Raw genomic sequence first — 27,244 nt, forward strand, 5'->3', positions numbered from 1 at the left:
AAAGTTATTAAATCTKATTTAGGGTAGTATCAAACTTTGCTGTGGGGTAGTGGAAGCTGCTGGCACGGTGATTTGAGCTATCCGATTGGCCAGCACAGTAGGCACACTTGATTTAGCTCTACAGGTCTGCCGGGTAGGCAGAGTTTGTTCCTTCAGACAAACTAAATGGTTCAAAATGGGAACACTTTGCCTACCCAGCGCACAGGGCAGCTGAATCAAATGCATTTACCACCAACAGCCAAAGGCAAAAAAAATATTGACTGGTTGGTATATACTGGTCTAAGWGTAGTGGCTTGGGGAGGTGTCTAGGGGTCGATTTGGGATTTGGGATGCCCCACTCACCTTGAGAGAGGCGGTCACTGAATTCTGGCGTTCCACTGATGTCCATGGGTCCCCCACACACAGCTTCTATGTCCTCCTGTTCACTGTAGAGTCAAGATACACAAAACTTGTTCTAGGTGGGACGTCACTTCTACTTCTGTTGACCTCATCAATAGTTGACAGACAGTGAATACAAGCAGATACATGGTCCCTCTTAACTCTCACTCACTGCCCCCCCCCTCCCTAATCACTGACTTGAAAGAAAACTCATGTGTTACATGTATTACTTAACACACAATTTGCTTACCTGATACATATACCGTTCCTGATGTCACTCAACCAGGCTCTCATCTGCACAGCGTCTCGCGTCTCAATCACATACTGCACCTGTCCCTCCAACTGACAGAGAGAAAGATAGGGTTAGCGAGAGAGTGAGAATGGGGTCAACAGAGAGAGGGGGTGAGAGAGAGGGAGGGGGGGTGAGAAAAAGAGAGGGTGAGAGAGGGCAAGAGAAAGAGAGGGGGGGTGAGAGAGTGAGAGAGGGGGTGAGAGAGAGGTGAAGTGCGAGAGAGAGGGGGTGAGAGAAAGCGAGCAAGCCAAATACAAGTCAGTCTACAGATGCAAGCTGAACAGGAGCTGACTACCTGAATTAAATGAACTGAGAGAACAAGAGGAATTGAAAAAATTAAGGAAATGAAAGGATGGACAAATCAGAGTGTACCTGCAGGAGGAAGGTGTTCTCCTTGTCAGGCACCTCCAGGGCTGTGGTGCTCCTCACATCCACAATAGAGCAGCATGGGATAGTCAGCCTGGGCTTGGAGGACTGAGAGACAGTGGGACAGAGAAGAACATTGAATAAATAAGACACCATCTGTGCGCTCAGAGAAATTGTGCAATTTTCACATTATGCCTGCCAATGACATATCATTAATTTCCAAGCATTACAAAGGAGCATGTTGACAGGTTGTCATGCCTTTCAGTGTTATATCAAGGATACACAATCTACCCTGATGCCTCCAACCCCCCACCCACTGGTGAGCCAGGCCCAGCCAATCAGAATGAGTTTTTCCCCCAAAAAAGGGCTTTATTATAGACAGATATACTCCTCAGCATCACAACCGCAGGAGGTGGTCTGCGGTTGTGAGGCCGGTTGGACGTACTGCCAAATTCTCTAAAACGACGTTGAAGGCGACTTATGGTAGTGAAATTAACATTAAATTCTCTGGCAACAGCTCTGGTGGACATTCCTGCAGTCAGCARGCCAATTGCACACACCCRTCAAAACTTGAGACATCTGTGGCCTTTTTGTCCCCAGCACAAGGTTCACCTGTGTAATGATCATGCTGTTTAATCAGCTTCTTGATATGCCACACCTGTCAGGTTGATGGATTATCTTGGCAAAGGAGAAATGCTCACTAACAGGGATACAAACAAATGTGTGCACAAAATTTGAGAGAAATAATTGTTTTGTGCTTATGGAACATTTCTGGTATTTTTTATGTACATGTTGAGTTTATATTTTTGTTATGTTTTGCCACAATATATTGAAAAACTGTTTTAATGACTCAATTACTAATCTACTCCCTTCGCTGAAAATCCCACCCCCAGTAATTCCTTAACAGGTCTGAAACCCCTACAAATCCTGTGACTCTCTCAAATATCCAGTTCCTCCCCTGACAATCCCACCCACAGTGATTGATTGACAGGCTAAACTGTTAAGAATGTGGCCAGGATTTCAAATGACAATGAGGAAATTAAATCGAAAAAAATGGGAGGAATAATATAGTTTTACCCAATAAGGATTTTAAATAAAATGTTGTACTTTGTATGTTAAGAATAAGCATTGTTAAATGCTTATTCATATTTTTGTCACAAATAATGCGTTCACAATAATGTAGTACAATTACAAAGGCGAACTTTATCCTCCAAAAAAAATGGTTCTCAATATGGCAGTGTTATCTGGTAGGGCATTAAACAAAAACTGTCAACTTAAAAACACCAAAACTGGAGTTTTGCATTTAAATTTCATCACTGATTATGTTCGCGTAAAAATAATATAGCAAGCGTATTATTAATGTATCATTATCAAATATGATTTTTMGGGGGCGGGCAGCTATATACACCGAGTATATCAAACATTAAGAACACCTTCCTAATATTGAGTTGCACAGGGCAGGTCTCACACTCACTTTAGGCGGGATGAAGAACTCCAGATAGTACTCCTCGCCCCGCTCGCCCTCCTTGTCCCTCTCCCTCAGGACCAGTCGGCACTTGTGCCAACGACCGCCCCTCCAGCCGACAGTGCCRCCAGGGACGAGAGGCTGCACTGCGGCTGTTTGAGCAGCATTAGCGGTGGACGAGGTGTTGTTTAAGCCGGTGCCAGCGTTGTTGTGTTCTTGTGTGCCGTGGTGCAGCAGGCCAAAGGAAAAGCCAGGGAAACCACCGTGGCTCCCGGCAAACTCATCTGGCATGGAGGAGCTGACGCTGACTCCTCCCTCCCTCACCAGCCGGCCCGTCTTCCTCAGGGTGGCACTGCTGCTGCTGCTGCTGGGGGGCAGGCCGGAGGAAGGCGACACCACGGCCGAAGTGGGCGCTGAGGAGAGAACGGGGGGCGGGGAGCGAGACAGACGCAACTTCTCCAGCCGGTGGCTCCACTTCTCCTTRTCTCCCCCCTCGCCATTGCTCCGCCGGCGGTCCCGCGCTTCCGACAGCGAGAGGGAGGTGGCACTGCTGGAAGAAGACGGGGGCAGGGAGGAGGAGGAGTGGGGAAGGGAGAGGGGCAGGGAGAGGGAAACTGGCATGGAGGAGGTGGGTGTAGGGGGCTGAGTGCCAGAGTTCCTCTTGGAGGAAGAGCCGGTGGCAGCGTCCTGGACCCCCATTGTGTAGCTGTAGCTGGAGGGCAGCTGGGAGGAGCTCTGGGGGGAGTCGCTGGACGAGCTGCGCCAGTGCAGGATGCCCCGGACACTACCCCGCACGCTGCGCCCAACACTCCGCAGAGAGAAGCGCTTCTTCAGTTTGGTTTTGGACTGGCTTCCTGTCGAGGCCGGCGTGCCGTTACCCTTGGAGCGGGGAGGGGGTGTGTCGGAGCAAGGGGAGGCAGGCGTTTGGGGCATGTGGGAGGGGTCTTCATTGTCTAAGCAAACTTCCAGATCCGCCTCCCCCTCATCTGGCTCTACCTCCTCCTCCATGACTGTTACGCCCGCCCAGCTATCCTCCTCTTCCTCGGCCGTTGTTTCTCCGTTGCCCGGGCCGACGCCAGGGAAGTGTTTAACAGTAACTGGGGCACCCCTATCTTCCCGCCCGCCGTTGTTTCCTCCTCCCACCGAGGAGGAGCAGGAGGAGGAGGAGGATGGGGGGAGGACCGTTGTGACAGCATAGGAATCTTGAAATTGGTCCCCACTTCGGGTTTCCAACACCAGCCGTGTGGAGGCAGGCTTGGGCAGGGCTCGCACCGGGTTGGCTGGGGCACAGGCGTGGTAGCAGGCTCCCTCGGTGACGGGAGGGAGAGAGACCGCCTCCTCTTCCAGGGAGGTGGTGTCTGATTGGGGAGCCCAGCTCCCCGCCTCCATCCCGGGGGCTGTACCCGGCGCCCCTGCCACCCCCTCCAGTTCGCTCTGGAAATGTCGGACAAAGCGGTCAGTGAAGCGGCGACAGAAGGCGGCAGCAGAGTCGGGGGAGTAGTGTGGGTTCTCCAGGAGGAACGCCCGGAAGTGGCGGGCAAAGTCCCCGGCCGCCATGCGGGCATGCAGCTCACAGAACTCCGTCCAGCTCAGGCAGGGGGAGGGCGTGGGGGTGTCCGACAGCGAGGAGGGGTGAGGCTGGGCCAAGGGAGGTGGCCGAGGGAACAGTGGCAACAGGGAGGGGGATGGAGGGGACGGGGAGGGTGACGGGGGCAGGGTAGAGGAGTTGGCTGCCCGCAGGCTAGGTGGGGTTAAAAGAGAGCCGTTCATTCTACCAGGAGGGGGTGGAGGGGGGGCTGATTGGCCAATTAGCTGGCTGCTGATTGGTTTATCACTTAAAGTTGATTAATGAAATCTGCACAGCTCATCAGGGCTAATTTACAAATGGGTGGGAATTCAAGTACCGTACTACACCAGGCATAGAGTAGATTCACCCCCATTTAAAACCTTCAGCTAAAAGACTACCGTAACACACTGATGAGCACAGACGGAGAAGAGGTAGAAATATAGGGGGTCTGTCTCTGTGCAACATGCTTTCATACATTTAAAAAGGTCTATGATAAAAGACGAGGAAAAGGGAGGAGTCAGGGAGGAGGTATAGGACAATGGGGCAAGGTAAATAGGTGAGGTTCACAAGTGGCCGCCCTGCTTACGGTCCACCACACATCCACAAGAACACAACTGCAGCCTGTGAAAACAATACAAGCATAATCAAATGGTGACATCACATTACCTGTTACATATATTCTCCAGATCCATAACAAACTCTAATATGATCTACAATATCTAATCAACTGTGTAACTAATACAAATACCCCTAGCACCGGTTGCCACCTGTAGTTGTTGTCTGTTAGACTAGTGGTCATAACAGTTGTGTCAAGTGTCACTGATTTAAATTGAGTCTGCTTTACAACCACAAAAACAACAAATTAATAAGCAACCCGTTTGACTGACAACCCATTCAATTGGCTAGCTAGAGATCTTCACATAACGGTACTTAGGTAGCTAGATATGGTGAAGATCCACCAACTGATTTGTCAGTGTTCAGATAAGTAGCCGCGTAATCACTTTGACATACTGTAGCAAATCCAAAGATAGTGTGGCATAACTAACTAACTACCTTGATGGCGGAAAAAAAGACACCTTGCTGGCTAGATTATTGTAGTTAGCTAGCTAACTAACAACACTACCCGGCTAGTTTGCAAACTGACGCTGGATGTAAACAATCCACAGAGCCTGGTTAGTACTAACGTTACTGGCTAACACAGTTAGCTGGAATTCACAAACCATTGTCGGCCTCGTCAGAAACTCGAGGCCAGTGCTTGATTGCTAAAATAACACAAAGGAGACAGTTCACTAACTAGACAGCTAATATTACAGAGTAATGATAGTGCGTGGGCATGGCAAAACTACAGACAGTGTGGTCATGTTAGCTTAGCTAACGTTAACTAGCAACAAGAGCCAGCACATCGCGTGATAAACAATCTAGTAAGCGTTACTGCGCTAGCTAGCTAACGTTCGCTAACTAGCGAGGCACCACAGCTAGCTAGTAACGCCGTCCATCTTCTGAACAGAACCATGTTAGCTAACTAAATAAAAAGCACCAGCTTGAAGCAGTTAGCTAACTAGCCATAATTCAACAATGAAGCTAAAATGTAAGCCTAGCTAGCTGTTTTAATTCAATAACAGCGGTTTAGCCAGCTAATAGTAGCTAGCTAGGCTATGGCTATTACCATTGAATAAGGGGTGCTAGCTAATTGAAGTAATGTTATGTTTACCCACTTGTACACGCGTGTCTTCAAAATTGTGACTTTACAGTTAGCTAGTTAATAGTAACTTGTACCTCCCAGATGTGCTACTACAGCCGACAGGCGAATCGCTAGCTACCGTTAATATATTGCTAGCTATTATTATTAGCTAGCCAGCTATTAATAAAATAACTAATTTAGCAATCTTGCGTTTGCTTACATTACAATTCGTTCATATATCCGCGATATAATTATAATTTTATAACAGTTGTTGCTAACATATGAATATTTCTGCGCTCCCTATCTCTCGCGATATAGTGGGAGAGAGAGGATGGGCAGGGGGAGGTGAAAGTAGACTAGCCAGGAGGAGTTGCATAGTCTGTTTGCATTCAGAGTACTTGGATGGTGGGAAAATGGAGGGGTACTAAAAACATTTTGAAATTCATTAAATTAGTATTTGTCTCATACTGAACTACTACGCTATCAAATTTTTTTATTCATAATTTGCATGAATGTTTACAAAATGTTTACAACAAGCCTATATAATTGCATATAATTTTTAATGTTTTTGTACTACTTGCATCGTACTACTTGCATTGCCCCCCCCCTTTATGCTGCTGCTACTCTCTGTTATTATCTATTTATCTATGCATAAGTTTAATAACTCTACCCACATGTACATATTACCTCGACTAACCAGTGCCCCCGCACATTGACGCTGTACCGGTACCCACTGTATATAACCTCGCTATTGTTATTTTACTGCTGCTCTTTAATTATTTGTTACTTTTATTTCTTCATTTTTTCTTAAAAACGCATTGTTGGTTAAGGGCTTGTAAGTAAGCATTTCACTGTAAGGTATACTGCACCTGTTGTATTCGGTGCATGTGACAAATACAATTTGATTTGAATTAAAATATATTCTTATAGAGATTGGTAAATTATTTATTTCAAACTAGCTGAATAGATCCATCATTACTGTAAACTATAGTAGGCCTACATGCAGCATTTCAGTGTCAGTGGCCACATGGGCACATAGGCCTACTGCTGTGTTTGGTGTTGGTGTTGTCTTTATAGCTTGCTTTCAGTATTGTGTTGTTTATACACAGTGTGTACTTACTTACTGTCAATTCACATTCCACCTTCCTCTTCATCCGCTATGGTATTTCTCATTCACTTCACCAGCATGTGTTTAAAGGTCCAATGCAGATGTCTTTTTTTTAAAATCTCAATATTAAATCCTTTCTGCGTAACAATTAAGTTCCTTACTGTGATTGTTTCCTAATAAAGTTTTCTAAAATAGAGGAATGCACTACAATAGAATAGCATTAAATAGACTAAAATAGAATAGAGAAGGATTAGCAGGTGTGTTCATAATTTGTCTTTCATTAAAAAAAATGTATACTGGAAATCTTAAATACTCTGGCTTTGATTGATTGTGATGATTGATTTGATGATTGTGGACTACAGGAAAAGGAGGACCGAGCACGCCCCCATTCTCAATCGACGGGGTTGTAGTGGAGCAGGTTGAGAGCTTCAAGTTCCTTGGTGTCCACATCAACAAACTATCATGGTCCAAACACACCAAGACAGTCGTGAAGAGGGCACGACAACGCCTTTTCCCCCTCAGGAGACTGAAAAGATATGCCATGGGTCCTCAGATCCTCAAAAAGTTATACAGCTGCACCATCAAGAGCATCCTGACTGGTTGTATCACTGCCTGGTATGACAACTGATCGGCCTCCGACCGCAAGGCACTACAGAGGGTAGTGCGTACGGCCCAGTACATCACTGGGGCCAAGACTCCTGCCATCCAGGACCTCTATACCAGGCAGTGTCAGAGGAAGGCCCTAAAAATTGTCAAAGACTCCAGCCACAAATGGCTACCCAGACTATTTGCATTGTCCTCCCACCCCCTCGTTATGCTCCTGCTACTCTCTGTTTATTATCTATGCATAGTCACTTAACTCTATGTAACAGGGTTGGTTATGTTTCCACTTGCCTCTAAAGAAATGTGTATTTAATGTTCAAGCATTATTATTGATTGGTTCAATTCCGATGACAATAAGGCATGTTGTTATTGGCCCCGCTTGCAGATAGGGGGAGATCGCTAATGTCAGGTCTCCCCAGTATGAACATGTGATGCAAGGGGTAGGTCACGTTCTGAAAACTGTATTCTATTTTTATATTTTACAATGTGTACAAGTTTGCTGTACATTGCTGATTTATACATGTGTGGGTATATAGTACCTGTTAGGGATTGAAGGGCTTTCTGGGGTGTGCTTTGGTATTTGATTGCTGTATATAAGTGCGTTAGCTAGCGTGCACCGATGTAATGGTCACATAAGCCCACTGCTAACACAGTTGATTTAATGCTACAGATTTTACAATTGACAACCATCAACATCATTAAGCCCTASACAACTAACGTGCTGCTTCCTATTTAACTGCAGATAATAATTAACGTTCAACTGGGACCACTGGCTGGGGTGATTTCTTTGAACAAAACACAATGCAAGGAGAGTATGATTAACATCTGTTACACTGGTGCCGTGACCCGGATTCTTGTCTTTGCTGGAAGTCACGTGGAGAAGTAAGGTGGTTGCTGATGAACACCAGAGGCCTAACATATGGAACACCGTTTGGGTCATAAACCAATCTTTTTAATCCTACGTGTGTAAAGTAAGCAGGTGCTAAATTAACACGTTCACGTATTAAGTTAACGTCTTCATGCACTAAGTTAACGCCTACATGCATCAAATAAGCCTGCTTGCAGGCAGTCCAACGTGCTAAATAAGTGGTCCTGCACACATCAAATTAATGCCGACAGCTGCTAACTACACCTACACACACTAACTTAACGCGTTCTTTAATATGCACATTTTACCAGCCAATTTCCCTAGCTCCTCCTTTCAATCAGATTTCATTAATCGGTGTACAGTCAGTGTGATGCAACAACACATGTCACGTTCGCTGTCTTCAAACTCCCTATCATAAATGAGCCAAGGCGCAGCGTGCATGTAATTCCACATCTTTAATCGACGTGAAACCTTTCACAAAAAAAAACAGGTAAACAGAATCAGAACGTGACGCAACCAAACACTCACCGAAAATAAATAATTACCCACAAACACAGGTGGGAAAAGGCTGCCTAAGTATGATTCCCAATCAGAGACAACGATAGACAGCTGCCTCTGATTGGGAACCATACCCGGCCAACAAAGAAATAGAAAACTAGAATGCCCACCCAAATCACACCCTGACCTAACCAAAGAGAGAAATAAAAAGGCTCTCTAAGGTCAGGGCGTGACAACACCACAATTGAAGATGACGAGAAGAACCTTKCTTATCCGCTGCAAACAGACTCTAAATGACTGCACTCGGCTTCTGCTCTCCGAAAATCCTGGATTTGATGCCCTTCAGTCCACGTTAACAAGGTTGATTAGTTTTAAATACTATTATTACTTAATCATAAAGTTGATCAGCTAGCTAACACAGAGGACAGATATGTGTATGGCTACACAGCTATGTTGGAGGCTCAGACACTGCGACAGCAGTGCAAGTAACTTAGGCCTATGTGTCGCTAATATTGTAAGTCTGATTAGGCCAAGGGAGTATTTTATATGTAGCTAATTTATGTAGTATATATATATATTTTGTTTTAATGAATACTGGTYTTTAAATGGCTAAATTAGTTACTAGTTAGCTTGCTAACGTTCCTTAGCCGCACACTCTGGCCATAGCCGCAGTGAACGGCGCCGTCTTGTAATATTTTTACAGCCCTGCTACCTACATAAAAGTGACTTATTGTCGAGGAGTACGGACGTCAAACATGATTTTATATTTTTAGGCAAAACAACAACTGAAGGTCTAAAACTTCAGGCAGGCTGGCTGGCTAGCTATAATTTCAATGCTACCTACCCTTAGCTGCGCTAGCTCGCAATCAGCATGAAAACATATACAAAGCACATTTGACCTAGGACAACACAGTAAAAACTTTGCTAATATCTACAACATATCAGCTTTCCTACAGCACAGATAATACTTTTGAATACCCTTTGAAATATMAATACTTCATCTAAGCCTAATTAACAACTTCAGACATAAACCAGGAACGTTAACGTCAGTACTATGGCACTGTTTGAACAGGAATCGCAGTCCCATCCATGGTCTCTATTTTCACAAAACTGTCGTCTTGCAGAATGGAAACCATGCAGAAGAGCCTTMAGTGGGCTAGGGGGAGGCTGATAAATGTTGATTCAGCAGATGACCTAGTTGATCAAGTATCTCAGTTCATTCAGGAGATTCGTACCTCTGGCTGGCATGCACAACAAGCATTGTAGTGGGTGTGGTTGGGCTTACTGTTTTTTTTTCACTCTTTAGTCTCCTGCTGCCCATTCTATTCGTTCTTGGTCAACATTTCTATTTATGTCTTGGCTTTAAAATCCAATATTATAAAAACGGTACTTGGCCACAATTTGTGACAGTTACTTTAATTTAAAAGAGTTTTTGGAATGAGGAGGGTGGGCTGTTTCACAATACATTAAGTAGCCTAAACACAGTGTTGTATTATTGTTACAGCCAGTTCTGGTTACCGGGCTCCTCGGACTTGGAGAGGAGCTAGAGGTGCACCTTGTTATGCCATCACTCAAGAGCAACTGAGGTTTCTGATGTCCTGTGCTTTCAGTATGTCTCAGATGGCAGATACTCTACATGTGTCCCGATCGACAGTCAAATGTCATCTAAGGTCAGTTGTGCTTGGGAGTAATGCTATAAGCTACAAAGACCTTAGATGCATGGTTTCCAGTTTCTTACCAATCAAACCATTTAGAAGGACTACAATCAAGACAGGACTTTAAAATGACTATGATGATATACATTACCTCATCCCTGGCCATTGTMACTCTTTTTTRCCCCAGACACTTCAATCTGTCACATGCACCGTTATATTCTGACATGTCAGACTTGGCTCTGGATGAAAATATTTAGGATTTGGTGGCTGGGAACGACAAACTTGGACCGGAGGCTGTTCGAGCACAATTAAGGGCTCCGGGTTGTCGTGGTAATTTCCTATATTACTACCCTGATGAGAGAGCAAACCACACACAAGTCAGAGTTATAAAGTCCATCTTTAATTATATATGAGCTTCACCATAGCCCTTTTTGACTCTCAGATCAATTCAGTGTCTATAAATGAATTCTCTGAGAGTCCTTACAAAACAATTCTTAGTATCTTTTATAGTCAAGATACACCCCTCTAACCTCCCATGACGAACAACAGATCATAGGAACATTACAAAGAACCTTTTACTTGAAAGAGGAGTATCCCATCCAGATAGCATTAGCTATAAATTATTGTTCAGTTTGGTCTCTTTAGACAAGGTTCTAATCTCGTGCTCGGTACTACTTAGTACGAAAACATTACCTCATCCAATGGKATATATCAATTGTCAATTCTAGATAWTCCCATCTCAAATACACCCCCTRCTGGACAAGCTCAGAAAGGGGAGTGATTCTCTAGGTCATATACCAGGTCAAGATTCATACAACATCAGAGGGGTAATACAATGATTCCAGACACTGCCATATTCCTCCCCCCAATGGGAAAAGAAGGGAGTGACTAGCGTACAGACATAGTGGAGCCCTTCTCCCTTTCTGATATTCTGCATATTATGAAAGTAAATAAAACATCTTATTTATCTATGTTACCTAACTAATTCTGAGTCAGCTACGACAGGGTGCAGGGACGCAGAGAGGGACAGCATGCTTCGTGTTAACCCGAGGGCATCTGCCCTCAGAGCCATGTCGCAGAGGCTGCATAGAAGGTCATACCGTGTTGCTGGACCAATCTCGTTATGGCACCTTGATGGAAACCACAAATTGATAAGGTAGATGTATCTTTGTGATATACACAATTATCTATATCACTGGTGAGAAGTTGTACATTGTAACATCGCAAATTGTTCATCAACAACTTGTTCATCAACAACTAACAGTTCAGTCTAGCAAGCAATGGCCCTTGATACCATATGTCACTCATGTGAATAATAATAGTTTTATTGTGTTTCTGCTACTTCTGTGATTGATAGAGTATCTGCATCATGAAATTAACAAACATGCTTATATTGAGGACATACGAAGGCATATAAACGAGGCTACACTTGTGGCAGCACCTATTCCTGTGCACCCCCATCTTCTGCATCACTTCCTGTGGCCGCTCCTCCACCTATACCACTTCCTGTGGCCTCCCCTCCACCATTCCCTGAGYCTTATCGTCCACCTTCACCACACTCGTCTGTTGATGTTGGTGATGATGACAATGAGTAAGTCATCCCTGTAAATAATTCAATGTCTTGTTATTACAGATGAACTGTGGGAAGTATCTGAGCTTTGTTATTCTGAATGTCTCTTTTTTAGTGTTGACCTGCAAACACTGCTGAAGTTAATGAGCAGCAAGGTTGACTCTGCTTTTGCCCCTGATGCCAACCAAATTAACGTGATCAGGGACAACGTTTATGATTGTGCAATGAGAGGATTTAAGAGAACCCGCTTTAATCCGGAGGCAAAAATAGACATGGTTTTTATGGATMCTGACGGAAAAGYGGCAGCTGATGAGAGTGGTCCCTCGAGAATTTCTCCGGGTGCTAATGTGTGCCATCCATTCCTCTGCAATATTTGAGGGASCTGATTGGCAAAAATGCCTTTCTTGCAACTCTCAWGGTGAGTTACACTTTTACACCAACAAAGACACGTTTGTTTATGGCAATATGTGTGACATTTGATTTTTGTATGTTATGTAATGTCCTTTATTTACTGTTTGCCTTCTGTGTGACAGCATTCTATAATGGCGTATACAAGCAGGTGGGCCGCATGATTGCTGTCTGTCTGGTACATGGGGGTGTAGAGCCACAATTTTTTTCAGAGAGGCTATACAGGCAAGTGTGTGGCCTACAACAACCGGAATATGACTTCAGAGAGAAGTTGGAGAAGTTAAGTCATTTTATACTGTGATGGATGTTATGTTTGTCAGCGTGTGCGCAACTGGTCGAAAGAAGTCAGGTGCAGGAGAGCAGAGATGAGTGAACAGGCACACTTTAATCAGGCATAGGAAAACAGCCGGACGAAACTGCGTCACAACACTCCGGCCCAAAGGAAAGAAATGAATGCTCACAAATACACAAACTGGTACAAAATACAAAACCCCGGGTTACAATAATACCCGCCGCAAAACCACGTAACGACCGAACAATACCACACACAGACATGGGGGGAACAGAGGATAATATACACGTAGAGTAATGAGGGGATGTAAACCCGGTGTGCGGGAAAACATGACAAAACAAATGGAAAATGAAAGGTGGAGCGGCGATGGCTAGAAGACCGGTGACATCGACCGCCGAATGCCGCCCGAACAAGGAGAGGGACCGACTTAGACGGGAGTCGTGACAACGTTACTGTTAATTTGCACTAAGTTTGAAAAAATACTAGGGTTGTAGTTGCTTATGAATACTTTTCCATATGGATTTGGTTTCCTTTTGTTGGCAGTCAATCTTTTTTAAGAGTAGTGATAATCAGTATATTGTTTTGCTAATTTGTCCCAAAACACTGTTATTGAACTATCTAAGATCCAGTTAGCACAAACTGTTGATGAGGCACAGGAAGAGGTCATGGAGGCCTCCGAACAACTGGTCATGTTGGGTCAGTGCGATACGTTCGTACATTGGAGGAGAGGGATGCCCTGGTGGAGTCAGCCACAAAGTTCTACTTAGAAAGCAGGCTACGGGATGCTCTTGAGCAGTGAGTTTCCATATATCTAAGGAATCTCATAAGTTTAGTTAAATTCTTTAGGGCAAATTCATTATGTGACTTTTTTTWWACTTTATAGATTCAAATAGGGTATGGAGTGTCTAGGTCTCCTGCCTTACATGAAACCTCTTCAGAGAGTTTTTCATCTACGCTGAGAAGCCTCTTTTGGCCAAAGACAGCTTCTCTCGTCAAAGCAGAGCGATCCCCACCTGGTACCAATCAAAGAGCAATAGAGAGCAGAGTCATATGTTTCTGGAGCGACTGGCCGCTGGAGGTGGAAGGTTAGATGTAAAACCATGATTATTGAAGTAACACGGTCCACATCAGTAAAATATGTCAGCTAATCACTCTCACAACTGTGGGACAGGATTTCATAGCCTTATTCTTTCATGGGCCCCCTAAGAATGTATTAGATAAATTAAATCCCAAACTACTTTCACTTAAGAGTATCGTGTTCTCCAATAAGTGTTACTTACGGACTTTAATGTCCCCCCCTTCCCTTTTTTCAGGGGGGAACACATACCCTTTAACCCTGGAGAAGGTTTTCATTTTCACTTCGGGGGCTTCAGCATTCCTAGGCTGGGATTGCCAGTGGAGCCACAGCTACAGTTCTCTCTGCTACAGCACGGCAAGCGGTACCGGAGCGCCAAGTCTAGGTCCAAGAGGCTTCTAAACAGATTTTAACCCAAGCCATAAGACTACTGAACATCTAATCAAATGGCTACCCAGACTTATTTGCTGCTACTCTGTTATTATCTGTGCATAGTCACTTTAATATCTCTACCTACATGTATATATTACCTCGACTAACCAGTGCCCCTGCACATTGACTCTATACCAGTACCCCCTGTATATAGCCTCGCTATTGTTATTTTACTGCTGTTCTTTAATTATTTGTTACTTTAGGTATTTTTTTTTAACTGCATTGTTGGTTAAGGGCTTGTAAATAAGCATTTCACTGTAAGGTATACTGCACCTGTTGTATTCGGTGCATGTGACAAATACAATTTGATTTGATTTAAAGGGAATTCATTAAAGGGGAATTATCCTAAATGTTTATTGCATGACTACCTAGTAAGTTCGGAATACTGCAGCCAATGTTAATTGGTGATGTGTCCCAAAAGGATTGTTATAATGAAAGTTCCCGACAGGATTGTCCATCAGCAACAAAAACAGTTGTGTCGTGAAAGTTTTCGAAAACGTTACAACCAACCAGAGTCAATTTGACACAGTAATACATAATGCAGCTTTAATATTTCAATAAATGTATGATTTCTTAGTGGGTAAACTGAGCATTATGAACAGCAGTTAAGTCATGTATGTCAAGGGACTATGTTACAATATGTGCAATGTTACCATAAATATTACAGTAAATATGGCCATTCCATTTACACGTGTTATGGCAATAAAAACAGACTCTGTAGTTGGTACATAGGTCGTGGTGCAGCAAGTTGACGAGGAAAGTGGAGAAGCACTGGTGAGACTTTGAGTGAAGTGACTGAGGGCAGAAAAGGATGTCAGGGTGCCCAGGAACTTGAAGCTGCTGATCAACTCCATGTCAATGTACAGTAGATGGGAGAATGGTCATTAAGTCTCACCATCTACTTTGTTTTGCTTACGCTGAGGCTGTTGTCCTATCACCATCGTGTCAGGTCCCACAGCTCCTTCATGTACTCATGATCACTGGTGATCAGGTGTATCATGGTAGTGTTGTCAGCATGTTTAGGTGTTGGGTCCATTCTGGGGATACACATTCTTGTGATAATGTAAAAAATCTAATTTGTTATTACAGGGTTTACACCCAGAGGKCTGAGTCTGCAAACCAGTTTGTGAGTCAAGATGATGTTGAAAGCAGAGTTATAAATGAAAACACATTCTGACTTATGTAAAATGTATAATTGACATTTGTTGGGAGAATAGGCAAACTGGAGTTGGTCCAGTGAATTTTTGCTACCATGTGTTACATGATATCTATTTGTTACAGTTTTTTTAAATCGATATCGACTGGGCTGCAGTGGAGATGGTAAGAAGCTTCGATATCATGGGGACCTAACTTCTAACGTCCTTTCCTGGTACACCCACACAGACACTGCAGTCAAAAACCAGCTGCTCTCCATCCTACGGTGGCTGAAGACGTTTTTCCTGACGTCAAACATTAACAAGTGTCGGATTGAAAAATGTAAACAGAAACATGAGCAGATTACTTTTGTCATCTTTACTGGCACAGTGGTTTTAAAATAATGTATAATTGTAGTCACTTTCAATTGACTCATTGACTCCAAGAACCATAGATTGTTTGTAGTTCATAACATTAACACACAACTGACATTAAATGTTGCTTGACCGTAGATTGGGATACACGTTTGAATAACATTGGATATTTGATTGGGCTTAATGCTGCATACCTTGCCGTGTTGTGCATGCCAACCAAYTGCGAATCACCAGAATTAGCTATGATACTTGATGAATCAGGTCTTCTCTGCTGCGTTATCAGCCTCTCCCTTGCCCACTCCAAGCTCCTCTTCATGGTTCCCTTCTGCAAGACACAATTGTGTGAAAATAAAGCGAAAGGAATGGGGACCCTATTCCTTTGAAGCAGTAATATATAGTACTGGGTATATGCCTGAAGTTATTTTACCCTAATAGGCTTTGATGGAATGTAAATATTCCAAAAACGAAGTGAACGTGCACATTAAAGTCTACTCTGTTCGAAAGCTATGTTGTAGATGTTAGCAAAGGTTTTACAAGGTTGTCACTAGCCAAACTTGCTTTATGTGAGCTTTCAGTGTCTTCATGCTAATCYCGAGCTAGCGTGGCTCACGCTAGCATTGAAATGACAGCCAGTCAGGCTGAAGAAGCTGCCTACCTTCAGCTGTTATGCTTAAATATAAGGCTTTTGGCTAAAAACCTAACTCAAAAACATGTCCTGCGTCAGTACTAGCCAATAAGTTACATTTAGGTAGCTTGTCTTCCTTTAGTCACTGACAAAAAGAAAAGTAAAGACAATAGCCCAAAAATTGAGAACTACCAGGATTTTGAGCAGGATGTTTTTGGCAGTATTTCCATTGTCTAATCTATATATTCCTGGCCCTGCATTCACACAACAATCTTGCTTGGGCACAAGGCGAGACCCAGATGCAGACACAGGAGGCAGATGGTTGGAGTGTTTATTAATCSAAAAAGGGGTAGGCAAGAGAATGGTTGTGTACAGGCAAAAGGTCAAAACCAGTAGGTACCGAAGGGCAGGCAGGCAGAATGGTCAGGCAGGCGGGAATGGAATCCATTAAACAGGCAAGGGTCAGAACCCGGGAGGACTAGCGAAGAGAAGCGWAGCGAAAAAGGAGTACTGGAAAAAACCACGTTGGTTGACTTGACAAACATACAAGACAAACTGGCACAGAGAGACAGGAAACACAGGGATAATTACACTGGGGAAAATAAGCGACACCTGGAGGGGGTGGAGACAATCACAAGGACAGGTGAAACAGATCAGGGTGTGACACTTGCTAGTATGTAATTGATAAGAGAATTTTGTTCTCAAGGTACATAACCCAATTTAATTATATTCCTCAGTCTGCAAACCAGAATTTGTAAGATCTTGGTCGAAAGAAACAGACAGAGGCCCAGCTAAAATAGTCAAAAAGGTTTATTCACAGGAACGTTCTAAAGTCAAGAATACAAAACAATACATTTTATACTGACTTCTCACGCCCACACAACCATACGCACACACACACATGTCCTGCTACCCAGCCGACAGAGATTAGTGACCTTGTCCTTGAGACGCACTTCCCGTTCTCTCCCAAATCTCTAGTCAGGTCGGCACCAAGCTCAAACAGTCTGTGTTTAAAATACCATAAAGACATATTGTCTTTACCCTAATTCTGACTAGGACTACACATTTATTGATTATGATTTTATACATTCTAATCAATTCCATACAATTATATGTTACCTTGATAGTATTAACATGGTCCAATGTGTTTCCGTSGCTGTTAAAGTCAATCAATCAATCAATCAAATGTATTTACAAATTTACATCAGCCGATGTCACAAAGTGCTATACAGAAACCCAGCCCAAAACCCTAAACAGCAAGCAATGCAGATGTAGAAGCACATGTTGACAGGTTTTTTCAGCATGGCATTTTAATAAAACACAAGACACCGCCGTTCACTGCGAGTAGCAGTATGTCCGGGCAGAGTTTGATGCTAACTATATGATATAATATGGCCGGGGTTCGAGGCTACCGACGTTGGCTAAATTAGCTAGCCAGTATCTGACTTAYCTTATGCTAAACACTGCTGATCCTGGTGATAGATTAATGTTAGCTGAATTTTATAGCCAGTGATGAGAAACAGATCCAAACTAGCTGATAAACTTTATGATTCAGTAACAACAATTTTCAAAGACAAAATCGTTACCTTGTAAAGGTTCATACTCTGCCTGCAGTGGAAAAGGAAGTTCCTTCAAACTGAAATCTCTTTGAAAGGAGATCGGGAAATTGGCTAGTAAAATTAGCGTATTAAGGAACGCGTGTGTTAGCGTGTGCAGGTGTATATTTAGCAGCTGTAGGTGTTAATTTGACTGTGCAGGACCGCTTGCAGCTGTTTATTTAGCAAGTTGGACTGCCTGCAAGCACATTTGCACGTGCTTATTTGACTTGTATAGGCGTTAACTTAATGCGTGAAGACGTTAACTTAACGTGTGAACACGTTAATTTGGCGCCTGCACCTGCTTACTTTACACGACCACGTGTTTCATGACCCAATCTGTGTTCCATACTATGGTGTGCATATGAACTGTGGCATTCTGCATGAGTGGAATTCTCAGGAAGCTATGGAAGGCCAAAAGGTTCAAATCGTGTTACCCGTAACACGTCTTAAAACTTGTYATTATCGTTTTTCACTTGCTTTTTTCAAGTGTCAAATGTCATTTTTTTGTACACGTTATTTTTTTGCCTGTCTAGTGTGTGTTTACAGATGATTTGAGCACTTGTTATGATCATTTTTCACTTGCTTTTTTGAAGTGTCCAATGTCATTTTTTGGAAACGCTTGTTATGGTCATTTTTACACGCGTTCATCACACCTGTCCAGTGTGCATTTACAGGTGATGTTAATGCTCTAACTCAGAGACTCTGTCTAGAGTCTCACTCCAGAGACTGGGTGGATCGACCCCCGGGCACGGGGACCAATCCAGCCAGCTCCCTTACCCAGGGATATGGGGGGGAGGGCCGGAGAGGGGTCAGGCTGACTCAGGGAGGGGGGCCCTCCCCCACGGCCACCAGGGGACGACAATACATCCACCCAACTCCCTTCCCCAGAGATATGGGGGGAGAGGGCCAGAGATCTGAGGCAGACCCAGGGAGGGGGGCCGACCCCCGCCCAGGGCCACCAGGGGCCCCACTACATCCACCTAGCTCCCTACAGAGGGCCTAAGAGGGATGGGGCCAACTTAGGGAGAGGGGGGCCAACACCCGGAGAGGGGTGCTGACCCCCACCAACGGCCAAAAGGGGGTGCCATTACATCCAGCCAGCTTCCTGCACCAGGGAGATGGGGAAGGGCCAGAGAGGGCTGGGGCCGTCCCAGGGAGAGGTGGGCCGACCCCCTGCCCGTGGCCACCAGGGGGTGCAACTAAATTCACCCAGAGAGMGATGGAGCCGACCTAGGGACTCAGAGCCGACCCCAGGACAGGGGGTCTGACCCCCGCCCGTAGCCACTTCATCCAGCCAGCTCCCTGCCCCAAGGAGAAGTGGGGAGAGGGCCCAGTGAGGTCCACCAGGGGGCMCCACTACATTCAGCCAGCTCCCTGTTCCAGCTATAGAGAGAAATAGTAATGGCGTATTTTTGTAGGCACTAACACCGCCATAGTTCGTTCGACGGCCTATTGGGTAATAAATGGCGTTTTTGTATTTTTTTATTGTTATCGCCGAAAATTACTTATTTGGTAAGTACAGGCTTAGGAAATGTTATACGTTTTGTGATTTTTTAAAAAGGGTTTATGCACATAAAGGCTTCATAATTGATTAAGGTCATGTTAAATGACTAATACTATCTCATAGAAGAAAACGTATACGATCTCCTAAGCCCGTCTTAACCTGACCTTATTTTTGGTCATTTTGTCATATTTCTACCATTATTACGTTTATATTTGAGCAATTTAGCAGACGCTCTGGTAATAATTTTACTAAATACATATACTGGGACGTCTTTTAGCATTTTCCTCACAGTAACACACACTTTCAGTCTTTAGTCTTATTACACCAATTATTTACAGGATCGGTGGGTCCCCGGCAGGTCGGTTGAGCTAACGTAGGCTATTGTGATTAGCATGAGGTTGTAAGTAACAAGAAAATTTCCCAGGACATAGACATATCTYATATGGGCAGAAAGCTTAAATTCTTGTTAATCTAACTGCACTGTCCAATTTACAGTAGCTATTACAGTAAGAGAATAGCATGCTATTGTTTGAGGAGAGTGCACAGTTATGAACTAGAAAATGTATTAATAAACCAATTAGGCACATTTGGGCAGTCTGATACAACATTTTGAACAGAAATACAATGGTTCATTGAATCAGTCTAAAACGTTGCACATATACTGCTACCATCTAGTGGCCAAAACCTATATTGCACCTAAACTCCTAAGTGATATAATGGCCTTAGTCTTGCATTTCAAAGATGATGGAGGGGGGGGGGGGGGGGCTCTTCGTATTATCTTTTACCAGATCTAATGTATTATATTCTCCTACATTAATTTCACATTTCCACAAACTTACACACCCAAATCTATCTTGAAAATAGGCTGTTGTGACGGATTTGATATTAAATCTTATGATGACTATGAAACTTTTCCAATGGGTCTCCTCGTTCTGTGTGAAGTTTGGTGTAGTTATCATTTATGGTACTATGTGATAATAAAGCACATCCCAATGCTGCCCATTCTGTCTCATCAATATACCCCAAAATACATACAGGTATGACCTTTGACCCCCCCCCAAGGTGGCCCCATGGAGATGTCATTAACATACCAAAACATAACCCACAGACATGAACCTTAATGAAAAATGTCATTAGACTTTGTCACACCAAAGTGGGAAAATTTGGGAAATTTGGCACTCTGGGCCATTTGGGATGCATTCTGTGTCTTCAATCATTGTGTAATCCATATTTGGATCTTATTGTGTTTTTTAATGTTTTTGAAAGTTAATTCAGAATGTATATATATTTGTTTTTASTGTGAGCAATAAAACCAAATTATGTTGTCATTGATATCAGAAAAGGGTCAAACTGACAGACTGCACTACACAGACTCACTGTGATGACAAACAAATGTCATTCTGGAGCTCAATTTCACAAATACAGTTGATKTTTTTTAATTTCTATACATCAACAAGTTTGCCTCTGAAGTAACAAGCTATAAGTCCATGTGAAAATTAATTTCATTTATTCATTATTTTATAGTAACAATATGATCCTCCAGCCTTCGTCTTGAATAGTGATTTCCTACTCATTCTAATGACACTATACATCCACCAGATGGGGGTGTTTTGACTAAAGTACCCACTTTTCCAAAACCACATCTGTTTGATTATTAGATTAATGTATTAATAGTCACTACCCTTTCCAAGCCACAAAGCCTGGAGGAAAGGACCTGGCTGCAGTGGAGGAAGGACCTGGGTCATTCATTCCAAAGGCCATTTATTCTGGAACAGAATAATAAATCAAATCAAGCTTTATTTATATAGCACATTTCAGACATGAATGCAACACAATGCACTTCACAGGAAAAAACTATGAATATAAAAACTGAAATATTTACACAAGAAACAAAAGAATAACAATTTGAAACTAAAACACTAAAAAGCACCCTAAGGAAAGCTAAAAAACATGTGTTTTAAAACATCCCATAAATATGTCCACAGTTTCAGGCCCCCTCYGGTTCTCTGGCAGGCTATTCCCGAGGCTGGTGGCATAATAACTAAAGGTTGCTTCTCCATGCCTCTTGGTCCTAGGCTTCAGGATAGTTAAAAGGCCAGTGCCAGAGGACCTGAGGGACCTACTGGGTACATACAGTTGAAGTCGGAAGTTTACATACACTTCAGCCAAATACATTTAAACTCAGTTTTCCACAATTCTTGACATTTAATCCTCAGAAAAATTCCCTGTTTTAGGTCAGTTATGATCCCAACTTTATTTTAAGAATGGGAAATAATAGTAGAGAGAATGATTTACTTCAYCTTTTATTTCTTTCATCACATTCCCAGTGGGTCAGAAGTTTACATACACTCAATTAGTATTTGGTAACATTGCCTTTAAATTGCTTAACTTGGGTCAAACGTTTCAGGAAGCCTTCCACAAGCTTCCCACAATAAGTTGGGTGAATTTTGGCCCATTCCTCCTGACAGAGCTGGTCAGGTTTGCAGGCCTCCTTGCTCGCACACTCTTTTTCAGTTCTGCCAACCAATTTTCTACAGGATTGAGATCAGGGCTTTGTGATGGCCACTCCAATACCTTGACTCTGTTGTCCTTAAGCCATTTTGCCACAACTTTGGAAGTATGCTTGGGGTCATTGTCCATTTGGAAGACCCATTTGCGACCAAGCTTTAACTTCGTCATTGATGTCTTGAGATGTTGTTTCAATGTATCCCAATAATTTTCATACCTCATGATGCCATCTATTTTGTGAAGTGCACCAGTTCCTCCTGCAGCAAAGCACCCCCACAACATGATGCTGCCACCCCCGGTGCTTCACGGTTGGGATGTATTCTTCGGCTTCAAGCATCCCCCTTTTCCCTCCAAACATAACAATGGTCATTGTGGCCAAACAGTTCTATTTTTGTTTCATCAGACCAAGGACATTTCTCCAAAAAGTATGATCTTTGTCCCCATGTGCAGTTGCAAACCGTAAGTCTTTTTATGGCGGTTTGGAGAAGTGGCTTCTTCCTTGCTGAGCGGCCTTTCAGGTTATGTCGAAATAGGACTCGTTTTACTGTGGATATAGATACTTGTGTACCTCTTTCCTCCAGCATCTTCACAAGGTCCTTTGCTGTTGTTCTGGGATTGATTTGCACTTTTCGTACCAAAGTACGTTCATCTCTAGGAGACAGAACGCGTCTCCTTCTGAGCGGTATGAGGCTGCGTGGTCCCATGGTGTTTATACTTGCGTCTATTCCTCCCAAGGATGAACCGTGGAGGTCACAATTTCTTTATGAGGTCTTGGCTGATTTCTTTTGATTTTCCCATGATGTCAAGCAAAGAGGCACTGAGTTTGAAGGTAGTCCTTGAAATACATCCACAGGTACACCTCCAATTGACTCAAATTATGTCAATTAGCCTATCAGAAGCTTCTAAAGCCATGACATAATTTTCTGGAATTTTCCAAGCTGTTTAAAGGAAAAGTCAACTTAGTGTATGCAAACTTCTGACCCACTGGAATTGTGACACAGTGAATTTTAAGTGAAATAATCTGTCTGTAAACAATTGTTGGAAAAATTACTTGTGTCATGCACAAAGTAGATGTCKTAAACGACTTTCCAAAACTATAGTTTGTTTACAAGAAATTTGTGGAGTGGTTGAAAAACGAGTTTTAATGACTCCAACCTAAGTGTATGTAAACTTCCGACTTCAACTGTACTTGCGGCGGTGGAAACGTGTTGTCGGAATGCAGCTGTATTGACCCTCTTMGTACAATAAAGTTTGTTAAGCTTTCATAAATGTCTGTTGAGTTTTTTACTCTAAGAATTAGAACCTAACAGTATTCTGTTCCCACTCACGGTATCTCTCTTCGGTTACGCATGCACGGAATAGCAAAACAGCATAGCGGTCTGGACGGCCCCRGCTGCGGTTGGTGAGCAGTTTGTCATATTCTGGTGTCTGACGAGGATTGGAAATGTCAGGGTGAACCTTCGAGCGGTATACATTTGAGCGTTTCGGGTATAGAGTGCCCTGCTGCTGGGCGTGTGCATACTCCTCACCCTTCCTCTTTTGGCACCATGCAGTGGACCGGGGCACAGCTGGGCAGTGGGAAGGTGGTGGGGAAAGAGTGAGGTTCAGGGACTGGCTTGCTGTGACCTGGCCTGTGGTAGCAACCGGGGCCTCGATCCGGCAACAGATACGCAGAATCAGAATACCTATAAGAATTCTACTTCAATCTATTCATATACCTTCTCACTGATGGCAATAAATACTCTTCAAGTTACTTTCTTGGGATTCCCTTTCGTTTTACAGACCTGCTGCCATTTCATTGCTCCATTTTCCCTAATGTGAATCTTCTGATGCTTTATGACAGTACTCTTTACCTTACAACAATCACCATATACCTGGCACTGGAAATATTTCTCATAATGAGTCTCCATGTGCAGGTTCAGATTATATTTGCAAGATAAATATTTGCAAAAAATCCTACATTTCCATTGAATCAAATGTGTGTCAACGTTAGTTTCAAGATGATCTATTACACTTTGTTTTGACTTAAAGCGTTCTACACACACACACACCACAGACAGGTTCTCTCTCACTAGTATGCACTCTAATCATAACAGAAAACAGGGTGTGAAAGGAATCCCCACAACTTGCTCCAATGAAGACCAGCAGTACCAATTTGACTGACCCGTGCACTCTTTGATTCCGGTGGCATTGAACCTGATAGAAGCTCTACTCGCCACACGATCTACAATGAGGATCACACTGTTTTCACACCGAACACTAGAATAGTGATTAAATGCAGAGAGGGGCTGAGGTTCACTGGTTGGTTCTAGGGACATGGAACCCTCTCCATCAGGTTCTGTTTTGATCTGTTCCATTGAAGTGCATGGTAGAAAGGCTCCCTGTCCATATTCCTCACTTTCAGTTTGGTAAATATGTGAAGGCTCAGTTGAGTCCTGATTCTGACACAAGCAATAGGGAATATAACATTAGGGTCTTTGGACTCCAGAGCATGAAGCTGCTCTCTACCCATAACTGGTCCTGAGCTCCTGTTCATAAATCTGTGTGGGCTCTAGGTCCTCCTGCCCCAGACTGGGTCTCCACTCATGCTCACAGAGACAGGGAGAGTGAGCTGCTGTAGGTCTGMAGGAAGGATGAAACAGATGACTAAGTGAATTCAGCTGACAACAATAATAAACCAAGACAACATAATTGCGATTTACTTAAAGGGTGTATATGAAACAAGTGGTCATGGAGAAAGAAACCCTTCACCAGGCACCACAGTATTGTTTTTCTGTCTATTGATTAAAATMATATCCCTAAAAATGAATCAATATGAATTTTGAAACAACGGTTTGCAAAATACTCTTGAATGTTCGGGACGTTTGGCATTCTGAAAAAWTTTACTTTGACGTCACTAGAGGAACCAGTCAATCAACTACAGCATATTAACCAGAAAATGTATAATAATCACAGTAGAAAAACTCATCATGAACTAATTTAGGCCTACTGGAACATGACAGGGAGCCAAAGGTAGGCTACCTCTTTTRATTGTGTCGTGTCTTTGCTATGGATTAAGTGATATGACATGCTATTTTATYAAATCATTTCTTGTAAATGTAATTAACTAGGAAGTCGGGGCACCACGGAAGAATGTTCATAGAGTTGTTGTCTTCCGAACAAACTCTTAAAGACCTGGTCATKTTTTATATTAATAGCAGTCAAATATTAATCGTCACCTTATTCAGTCTCATCTGAACGTTGTAAAGTTCTTGATTATCTTCACGAACCCTGGCTAACAAGTTGAATCAGCAATACAAAATTTGGTTTAATTATTTGTTTACTAAATACCTAAATAATCACACAGAATTACATATACACAGGATGGATCATACATTGATTACTAATTATGTCTTACAAGAAAATGTCCCTAGCGGACGGAAACGATATGACGGCTGGTTACACAAAGAAAGMGGGTTGGGTTTGAATGAAAGCACGGGAAGACTGAGGAACAAAAGGATTGGGTCTCTATCGGACCTTATGAAGCTATGCTATCGTAAATACAGAATCTTATGCATTCTAAATAACCGSCCATTTGGAAAAGGAAAATGCAAGAAATATTTACTCTGAGCTGCGCTTCGATAGATTGGTCAAAGATGGAAGGCTGGGCTGCCCAGCAGATATCTCCCTTGTCCTTTGAAGAATARATATTTTGGTAGAATGGATACYTTGTAGTACCCTGTCTCCCTGAAGAGATTGTCCGTCCTTTCCTAGCCCATGTTTACAGCTGCTAACTCGACGTCTAGGATGTATCACTTCTTTAGTGAATAAGAGTTCAAAGTTCAAACCAAGTTGCCATAATAATAATATAAGCTCATGCTATATTTTGGCTGATATAGTCAAAATTCATCCTTCCAGCGRGTCGATCGTCACCAGACGTTGAAATTCACCCTTCTAAACATATGGACATCAGTCCTCACGTCACTGGGAACACAATGTTAATTTCGTTAGGATGTAGTTCACAGGTGTCAAACTCATTCCACGGGGGYCCGAGTGTCTGCGGGTTTTCGCTCCTCCCTTGTACTTGATTGATGAATTAACATCACTAATTAGTTAGGAACTCCCCACACCTGGTTGTCTAGGGCTTTATTGAAAGGAAAAACCAAAAACCTGCAGACACTAGGCCCTCCGTGGAATGAGTTTGACACCCCTGATGTAGTTGTTCAACCATTCGCAACCAGAGCTRACACTGAGGTTGGCTTAGTTCTGTAGTTGATATTAGCCCTTTTAAACGTATGGACAGCAGTCCTCACGTCATTGGGAACACAAGGTTGACTTTCGTCAATGGGCTTTTGTAGTGGTGGAGAGAAGGGCGTGTTTCATAGTTCACAACCAATGCCTGTTCATTTGGGCGGGGCCACTGAGTGAGCATAATTCACTTATGAAAACAATTYTCTCATTTAGAAGCTACAATTACACTTAATCTTTTCACAAATAGTTTAATATTTAAACGTTTAAATTGCACAACAATTCCATGTGAATCTGATAACTAGAATGTGTAGACTTTCCAAGAAACAGTTTATGTCGCCCTATCATCAGTAATAATGTCTCAGACGACAACTGATCTGACATCATATTCTTTAAGTACCAACGGATACTTTCAACTGGTTGGATTACCGAAATATGGTTCCGTTCCCAACCTTTTGATGTTACCAGACTCTCTCTATGTTAACAAAGGGCTTTCCAAGAGTCAAATCTGTAGAGTAGAGAGAGAAAAGGGGGAAAGGTATTTATGGAGGTCATAAACTTAGGTGAAATTAGATTGCTATTGGTTTTGAATAGGCTACTGGGTGGATGGGTGGTTGGTTGTTGAGTTATTTTCTAACAGTTGTTTGCCCTGCTAAAATGTTTCATATACACACACTTTAATCAATTAACGTTACTAACCTGCTCTATGCAACTTTATATCTGGTTTAGAACGATATCAAGCAGCCTCCGTAGCTTCTCGTTCTCTTCCTTTGAACGATAGATTTCTTCCTGGTACTCTGCCACCGTTTTATTTAACAGCCCCAAATATCTCATCAGCAGCTGCTGTTAATCGTTCATTGAGAAGCACTCGCAGCAATGATATTTTAGCCATTTTCGCATTATGATAGTCGTTGTTCTGTCCTGTCCGAACAAAATTCCACACGTACTCTCTTGTTTCATAACCTGTCTCTTATACACATCTAGATGTGTATAAGAGACAGGTTTATAATAATAAA

At 43.0% G+C, this 27,244-nt stretch overlaps 1 protein-coding gene and 1 long non-coding RNA gene across 5 annotated transcripts in view; both read right to left on the reverse strand.

Moving 5' to 3' along the window:
- LOC111971451 (SH2B adapter protein 1) overlaps positions 1-6,088 on the reverse strand; it is a 60,203-nt gene extending 54,115 nt beyond the window's left edge. The window contains exons 1-5 of one of the 4 annotated variants that reach the window (XM_070446264.1): positions 5,970-6,087; positions 2,511-4,689; positions 1,043-1,144; positions 629-720; positions 343-425 (exon numbers count right to left, since the gene is read on the reverse strand). In XM_070446264.1, coding sequence (XP_070302365.1) covers positions 343-425; positions 629-720; positions 1,043-1,144; positions 2,511-4,271 — 2,038 coding nt within the window. In that variant the 5' untranslated portion in view covers positions 4,272-4,689; positions 5,970-6,087. Of the gene's footprint in view, positions 1-342; positions 426-628; positions 721-1,042; positions 1,145-2,510; positions 4,690-5,783 lie in introns of all 4 variants that reach the window. The other 3 variants (XM_070446263.1, XM_070446266.1, XM_070446265.1) reach the window with 3 other exon arrangements.
- An 11,095-nt stretch (positions 6,089-17,183) lies between these two features.
- On the reverse strand, positions 17,184-27,185 carry LOC139028548 (uncharacterized). Its single transcript, XR_011480798.1, has 2 exons — positions 26,928-27,185; positions 17,184-24,623 (listed from the first exon to the last, which is right to left on the reverse strand). It is a non-coding gene; the product is annotated as an uncharacterized lncRNA (long non-coding RNA).
- Between the last annotated feature and the right edge of the window lie 59 nt (positions 27,186-27,244).

The sequence above is a fragment of the Salvelinus sp. IW2-2015 genome, linkage group LG13 (assembly GCF_002910315.2).
Source record: "Salvelinus sp. IW2-2015 linkage group LG13, ASM291031v2, whole genome shotgun sequence".
Lineage (NCBI taxonomy): Eukaryota > Metazoa > Chordata > Actinopteri > Salmoniformes > Salmonidae > Salvelinus > Salvelinus sp. IW2-2015.